The 8,539-nt window shown below is 30.0% G+C and overlaps 2 protein-coding genes across 7 annotated transcripts in view; one reads left to right on the plus strand and one right to left on the minus strand.

The window, feature by feature from the left end:
• LOC111623773 (N-acetylglucosamine-6-sulfatase-like) overlaps positions 1-6,006 on the minus strand; it is a 30,689-nt gene extending 24,683 nt beyond the window's left edge. For 4 of the 6 annotated variants that reach the window (XM_023366471.1, XM_023366472.1, XM_023366474.1 and 1 more), the window contains exons 1-2: positions 5,774-5,958; positions 1,793-1,852 (exon numbers count right to left, since the gene is read on the minus strand). In XM_023366471.1, coding sequence (XP_023222239.1) covers positions 1,793-1,852; positions 5,774-5,917 — 204 coding nt within the window. In that variant the 5' untranslated portion in view covers positions 5,918-5,958. Of the gene's footprint in view, positions 1-1,792; positions 1,853-4,927; positions 5,293-5,773 lie in introns of those variants that run through there. The other 2 variants (XM_023366475.1, XM_023366476.1) reach the window with 2 other exon arrangements.
• LOC111623789 (beta-galactosidase-like) overlaps positions 5,952-8,539 on the plus strand; it is a 35,661-nt gene continuing 33,073 nt past the window's right edge. Inside the window, exon 1 of the mRNA XM_023366489.1 lies at positions 5,952-6,158. Within this exon, the coding sequence (XP_023222257.1) occupies positions 6,102-6,158 (57 nt within the window). The 5' untranslated portion in view covers positions 5,952-6,101. The remainder of the gene's footprint in view (positions 6,159-8,539) is intronic.

Raw genomic sequence — 8,539 nt, forward strand, 5'->3', positions numbered from 1 at the left:
CACATATTGTAACATACCAAAATGCAAATGAACTTTGCAGAATGGCATTTGTTGTAATTAAATATAATAAAATTTTGTGCAGCATTAATTTATATATATATATATATATATATATATATATTTAGTGTTATAGTTATCGTTAGTTATCTCTGTACAGTATTGTGTAGTTCAAACTATTTCTAGGAGCATCTCAATTTACTGCACTGAGTAATGAGGAATAAGATGATTCATTTTATAATTGTTTCAGGAACCAATTTAAGATATAAAAGTGGTACAAATTATCAGGCTTTGACATGTTTATATATTTATATGGTATTATATTACATTACATATTTACATGATTATATATTTGACATGTATTTATTTTTTTATTAGTAAAAATAGCATTAATTTATAGAGGTATAAATTGTTATGGGCCCCTCAAGATTTCTCCAACCCAAGGAAAAATCTACAGCTCCCCTCTGTGAGGTCCCACAAAAAACGGGTTGAAAGTAAACATTTATATTAGAAATTTATTAAAACAAAAATAGAGAGGAAAAAACCTCCATTCTTAAAAACTGATCAAAGATCGGATTCCATTGCGCTAGTCATATGAAACTGAGATGAGAAAAAAAATACTATTAATGTAAGACATGACACAATAAATGTAAATTAGTGTCCTCCAGTAGAGCTGGACCTATGACAAGGCACTCGTATACAAATAATTAGAACATAGAAAATCTCGAAGAGGGAAAAGGTTAATTATAAAAGGGGACATCACATCAAGTCGTTAAAATTCTAAGACGTCATAGACTAGACAACAATGGGATAAAATGAGCACAAATTCAAAGTCCCATCAACATTTTCCGTCCAGAGTTAACGGATGGTGTCAGGTAAATTCCCCGAAGCAAACCCTCTTGGGACCCAAACAGATCTCATCTTTCACTTGAGAGACAAACATGGAACCAATCAGGATGGACAGAAAGGGGAGATTGGAGATTGATGTATCCCTGATCGAGAGGCACTCGGAAAGAAGCACTCAGCGAGTTAACACAAAGGAGTGAAAATTGGAAGTTCTGTGTCAACAAACTAGAGACAAATCTTTTCCATCTTGGTGCCGATACCGAAGCCATGCCATCACTGATGCCGACCAACAGAGTCTCACAAACTGTTTAACAATACTGCCCTGGGGCCACCTATACAACAAACCACTAAAAGAGCATTAATGCTATTGACTTTCCAACCAGCCAATTGTGTCTAGAAAATATTTGTTTCTTAGTGTAAGTTTATTTTTTCTGCTAAAATAAATGGGTTTTTGTAAGATACTCATCGTCTCCTCTTCTACATCCACACGTGAACATTGTTAGATCATCCTGACAGGGGATTAAGGATCCTCCCTAAAAGTCGGCTTACTTACACCTCCTGATGGTCCTGTTCAATAACAGGATAAATATTTTTATTAAAATCTGATAGCTTTATAATCTATCAGTGTTTTGTAAAATTTGAAATTGATATTTCATTTCAAAATAAAGAAATATAATTTCTATATACCTGAATAATTATAATAATAATAATATTATTAACTTCTTATTTTTATTTTATTGTTTAATAATAATAAATTTTTTATCAATTTTCCAGAAATTAACAGATCTGAAATTATAGATGTGTAAAGTGTTATTTATTTCACATTAATTAATAATAATATTTTAAATTGGATATTACAGATTAATCTATCTGTCTCACATTATATTTTTAAAAAACAATATTGATCAGTTTACATCTATAGTATGAAATCTATAAAAATAAACATTACCATATTTTTAAAAATTGCTCCTTTATCTGATAACATTCTTTTAGTTTTCTGTAAAGGTATCTGTAAAACAAAAGATAGTCTGTATGTAAAATAATAACATTTAAATGTGTATTAAGGTTGGTAATAATTTTAATTAGACTGATTATAAGATTCATAACATCAAAATACTGATCTTTTTGTCTTAAAGAATAAAGAATTATCTTAAATTTGACACTTAAAATAGTTTTTTATTTTTTTCAATATAAAATAAATTAAATTGAATCTAAAACATATTAAACATCCTACTATGCAAAACTTTCATATTTCATTTTATTATTTTGTAGACATTTTAAAATATGTTTTTGTATAATATTAATAGATGTTCTATATAAATATTTAGAAAATTTGAAGCATACAGTGCTAATTTTATTGTCTAAACTTTAAAAAACCTGTTGAGACAACATTTTCTGAAGAAGAAAATGAATTTAGTGCTAGTATTTAGTTTAATATGTAACTTTGAAACCATGTTTTAATAGAGAACTGTATTAAATTAAACATAGTACAGTTGTCCCTCTATAGTCCGACGTTTTTTAATCCGACATGCTCAGTAGTCCGACACACCTCCTGTCAAGGTACCCGTCCCCGTTACATGTCTGCTTGCACAGAAGCATGTCGCGATGTGAATCTCCCCATCCAATTCTTACTCGATGACACACATTTCGTGTGTTTTATGTGAGCAGTTCTGTTCGAACAGTTGGAGTAGAGAATATTGTAAGTTACTGCTAGCAAAACAATGCGAAATATGTAATTATTTTCGGTAATCCGGACACTTTTGGTAATCTGACACACCTTTGGTCCCATACCTGTCGGATTATCAAGGGACAACTGTACTGATAAAATGAAATTTTGGGAAATCAGTGTTTGACCAACCATCCCTGTTTACTTTGGGTAGTCCAAGAATATACATCAATTATTCCCAAATACATTCTGCTAAAAATGTCAAAAATCCCAGTATTTATGAAGCCTTTACAAGAAAATCCTATTAGAAGGAAAATAAGTTAACTGGAAATATATAAATTTTAAAACCAAACTTATAAATAGTAGAAGCAATATCTAGTTTGAGCAATTGTTCTGAATTTGAAATAATATTTTGAATTAAATATTTATTAACTACTCCAAAGAAGTCTGCATTATATAATATTCCAATTTTTCAAGTACTTTCAAGTTCCCACAACTCATCGAGATACAACTCTGACAGCAATTATTAACCAGCACACACCAGTTAAAATTTCACTCCAAGTTTAATACAAACCAAGTTTAATAAATGAAAACTAATACCCAAACCAGTACAGATTAATTCAATTCAAAAATAGTACTTTTACTAAAATACAATTTTTAAATTAATCTGTGCTGTTTTGGGTGTTAGTCTTCATTTATGTGAGGTATTCCTGAGTTTAATAAATTTGCTGGAGTTATAAATAAAACTCACTAACCTTATGTAGGCCTTGCATTTAATTGTGAAAACTGTTATGAATGTTTTTGTTCTATACTTAAGACCTTCTGCAATTAAATGCCTACATAACGTTAGTGAGTTTTATTTATTGGCTGCAATTTGAAAAAATTGTAGACCTATAAATTCGCACTGTCATCCGTCTTTCCTTAATCTTAAGAATGAAAGATGAGACCAGATATGGAAAGCTTAGGGATAGGAGGCCCCAATTAACTATGTAAGAACTTCCAATGCAAACCAGAAGTAATAGTACTTTAATTCAAAAACTTTTCCCTGAAAGGTGTTAAATAGATGACTGGCACGACTCTATTGTTAAAGGAAAGTATGATGTACTATACAGGGGCAAGCTACTACTAATTTGAGGTAGAGAGCATATATGTTAAATTAAATTAATTAAAAATATGATTAAAAATTGCAGCTAAGTATTGTGATGATGTCACAATAAATAATTGCTCCTATTGATTAATGTGTTGCTGTTAGAAAATAAATTTATTTGCTGGAGTTAGTTTTCTTATGTACTTTCTTTGATTTTTAACAATACACTATTTAATAATGTGAATTACTGCAAAATGATAATAAAATAGCAGGATGTAAAATATCATATTAAAGTGAATTACATTTTTTAGTTGTCAGTTCTTTTGACCGTACTGTAGTTTGTAATATGCAAAATAAACAATTTAGTATAAATATGCACACAGTAGAAGTAAATAATCTGCTTTTATTTTCATAGCAAACATATGAAAAAATTTATATCCTGATTTATTAGCTTCAAATGTTCACCGAGATGATATCATCACCAAAACTGCTTTATAATTGTTCTCATATTGTTTGATTATTAAACATAATCAACATTTGGAAGATAAATTATCACAGAGAAATCATAGAATAATAATAATGCAATCAGAAAATCAACAACATATTTATCATTTGTGCTATTTAATCTTATCTTCCTAAAATAAATGAAACTCATTTAATTTATTATATGAATTCTCTGTGCTTTGCCATGAAAATATTGTAGACATTAACATTAAACATTTTTGACAGAGTAAAGTTTATTAAGTATAATTTGACAAAAAACAATAATTTAAAAATTTTAATAATTGTAAACTTATATTTTTTGTGTCATATAGATTGATATAAATCTTGATGGATTTCCAGTTGTTCCAGACTGAAGTGTAACTAAGATGAACAATATGAACAGTGAGGGTAAAGGCATCAGACTGCTAATCCAGGAAATTTGGGATTAAATCCCAGTGATTTTACAAGATCTAGCCTGGATACATTGAGCTTTGTCTCTCACTACTGGCTGTGGCCTTTGTGAACCTGTAATGGTCTGGTAAAAAGCCTTTTTCAGATCCATCTTAATCCATGCAGGGCATATATTCCTGCCCTGTGGTTCATTCCGGTGACATTTGTGATAGACAGGTTCAATTGTATATATATGTGTGTATATGTATACAATTGAACCTGTCTATCACAAATGTCACCAGAATGAGAAAAGAATTTGAGATAGACAGGTTTTGAAATGTAGAGGTTCCTATATGGTAAATGGTAATAGGTTTGATTGGAGATACGGTATTGTATTAATATAATAGCAAGTACAGTACACACCTGTGTTAAGTATAAATAAAACATTTTTGACATACCTTAACAGAAATATTGAATAGTTTGTCAATAGTCTCTGATGTGTGACTTTCTTTGACCAATAAGACGCAAACCAATCAAAGAAAAGTAACATTAGTCGCAACCAGGGATGGAGAGTCGGTGGAAAAATACACAATTCCCGACTCCCGAGTTGGTATTTTTTTAAAAGCAACTTTGACTCTCCATCCTTGGTTGCAATTATGTACTGTATTGCAAGAGATGTTTCTCAACTATGATTTATGCTATTAAAATTTAGTCTCCGAGCTTCAAATTTGTAATCGACACTTCAGTCCATAATTTGAGATATATTTATTTTATTTTTTTATTTACAAGCAAATGAAAAAGTCCAAAGACAATTGACTTCTGCCCCCAGATAACAAACTCCAACAAAATAAAAAGAATAAAACGAGATTTAAAAAAAACAATAAAAACATTCAAAACGTAACAGATAAAAAAGTAATGACAATAGGAAATAAAAGAATGTTTACATATAGAGGTTTTGGTAGTAAATTATTTGAAATAAACGTGGAAAATATAATAAATTTTGGCCAAAAAATGCAGGGAAAAAATAAATTTCGAGTTTAAAATGCTCGAGATAGGCAGTTAATAAAATCCAAGTTGAGAATTTTGAATTTCTGTTATTGTTTTAATAATCACAATGTAATTTTCATGGAGCGATAGTCTAATATGAACTTTGTTTGATGACTTTGCTTTCTATGTGCCAGGTAACGGAAATATAATTTCAATTTCTGTATTCCAATTCGAATTTAACAGTTCCGAATTACTTATCATTATAAAAGCTTTCGGAATTATTTTATTGTGTGGGAAAAAAAAAGCGCAACACTCACGAGACCTCCGAGTTCGACATCTTGATCATCGGTCAAGATAAATATAAAATTTGGGCGATTTCTATTCGTAAAGTTTCTTTCTTTCGATAATATTTGAACGATGATCGAAAATATTATAAAAACAACGTACTTTGTAAAAGTCATTATTATCTAAATTTGGACGTAACAAAGCATGAGCGTAATCGATCAAATCAAGTAATCAATTTCGCAGCTGTACGACCACGTGACTGTCATATATCGCCGACCATGTGATGTTAGGGATGAGATGACGATAATCAATTGAAAGATTTGTGTTCGTTTTTTTTTTGTGTGTATTTTATTGTTTACAATGCTTACTAAAAGTATCTTTTATACGATCGTTTATATAACTACATCTTTATATACGGTAAAGTATTTAAATTACGTTTAGATATAGAATTTGTAGTTAATACGTTGTTTTGTTTTAAATATAATACAAGTTTTAATTGAAATTAATTATAAATATTTTGCTACAGCTCTCACTTTACTGATTTAAAAACGCCTCAATCTTTTAAGGTCTCCTGAACCTCCTAAAGAAAAAAAAAAAAAAAACTCAAAAGAGCTCATATATACAGTATATATCTTTTGAAATGGGAGAATTTAATCATAACTCAATAAAATCTTAAAAGGAGAAATTTCATTATTATTTAAACTTTATATCTAATACAATTGAAAATTATTGGACTTCTTAATGGTTCCCTTTACCTCCTATTTGAGTTCTAGGAAAGTCGAGCAAGAGTACTTTCCAGCTTTTTTTTTTTACAGAATGAGATAATAGTATATCTATACTTATTAGGAAATGGGTATTGTTATTTTTGTTTAGTTAGAAAATTATTTTAAAACTCGGCTGCAAATCCCGGTGCAAGAATTATTTACGGCAGCTACGGGTCATTGTGTTCTGCATTCGCAAGTTGAAAGACAACGGTCATGATAAATTATAGATTATTAATAGCTAAAGTTATGCGTACTAAATTCTGTTGATAAATGTAATTTAGCTATTCCCCATGATATATTTTTTAGTTTATCTGTTATAAGATAAATTGTACAGGATTTCCAAATACTTTTGATAAAAATATAGGACATGAATGCCAAAGTATATATTGTATACTTATAAGTATTAAGTTAATTAGGTAATTCAAAACTAAATTGTGACTGTTACCTTAAAATCAAGATCAACTATAGAAATGAGATCTAAATGTGACCAATTCTTTAAATTATCCTCTAAACAAACTTATTTTCATATTTATATAAGTGTGAGAATCTGGATTTAGGGGGGGTCATTTTTAAAGAAATTAGAAAAAGAGAGAACGAGGTAAATTCAATTAGAAATTAATATTTTGTAACTTTGACAAATTTTCGAATCAACGGATGTCAAAACTTTCGATTTTGATGGGAAGTTCATTTCCTTTCTCCGACGACTAGTAAGTTGAATCAGAAATGGCCGCACACGAGACTTGGCTGTCTGTAGGCTGTCGACTCATATAAAAGGGACATTTTCCCGCCATTCCGGGTAGTCCATTGAAGAGATCACCATACAGACTTTGTGCAGTTTGTCGAAAGAAATACTTGCCATTTAATATACGATGAAGGCCACTCAAGTTAAGAGAGTAATGACAATAGGAAATAAAAGAATGTTTACATATAGAGGATTTGGTAGAAAATTATTTGAAATAAACGTGGAAAATATAAATTTTGGCCAAAAAATGCAGCAAAAAATTTGGCCAAAAAATGACACCTTATAGATGTCAACAATATTGTGATAGCGCATCCATAGAAGTTACGATTCCTAAATGTCTCTCTGATCCTGAAAGTTAAATACAAGATTATATTACCTTCACAGTTCCATAAGAATCTATTTAGATTGATGTGAACTCTCTCTCACGCGTATAGATTTAAGTTAGATGGTTGAATTTTCTCTCTCTCGAGATAGGTTCAGAATATATTATTTGTAATCCCTTTAATTGTAATATTATTTTTATTTGATTCCATTAAATATTTTGTTTTGTTACTTTAAATATGGTCTCTTCAATGACTGAAATCCATGCCTATGTTCACTCCATGTACTTGCATCCCTCCAACTCGATATTCCTCTGTTACGCGTGTTAATCCACAGATTAAATAGATTAACTGGTCAGGAAAACAACTTCCAGGGAATCTTGCAAACTCCTGGACTAAATTTAAACATCTTAGGAAGTCATCCATTGATGTTACAGATCAGATCTCACGATCTGCACAGAATAAGTGATCAGACAGGATTAACCCTTGACCCCCTGCTTATCTCACATAATTAACACTTCATTGTTATACCCTATTGTCTACATTAAAATGACAATAAAAGATAGGTTCTATAATCAAGTCTTGATCTTACTATGGTAACTAACCTATTACATAACAAGATAAAGATTGAAAAAAATTGCTTAAAACATGCTAATTAATATAGATTTGTATTCTTATGTACTTTATACATTTATATTACTTTACATCAGCGCTGTCCAACTGGCGGCCTGCGGGCCATATACGGCCCGCCAAATAATTTTTACGGCCCGCGAGTACATTTTACTATGAATAAATTTATGTTACTAAATTATTATTATTAATATTAAAATTATTTTACTACCGTGTTTCCCCGAAAATAAGACAGTGTCTTATATTAATTTTTGCTCTGAAAAATGCGCTAGGTCTTATTTTCAGGGAATGTCTTATTTTTTCCAGGAAGAAGAATTCACATTTATTATTGAACAAAAAAAT

Source organism: Centruroides sculpturatus, unplaced genomic scaffold (assembly GCF_000671375.1).
Source record: "Centruroides sculpturatus isolate CEXI.00-Female unplaced genomic scaffold, Cexi_2.0 scaffold120, whole genome shotgun sequence".
In the NCBI taxonomy this organism is placed as follows: domain Eukaryota; kingdom Metazoa; phylum Arthropoda; class Arachnida; order Scorpiones; family Buthidae; genus Centruroides; species Centruroides sculpturatus.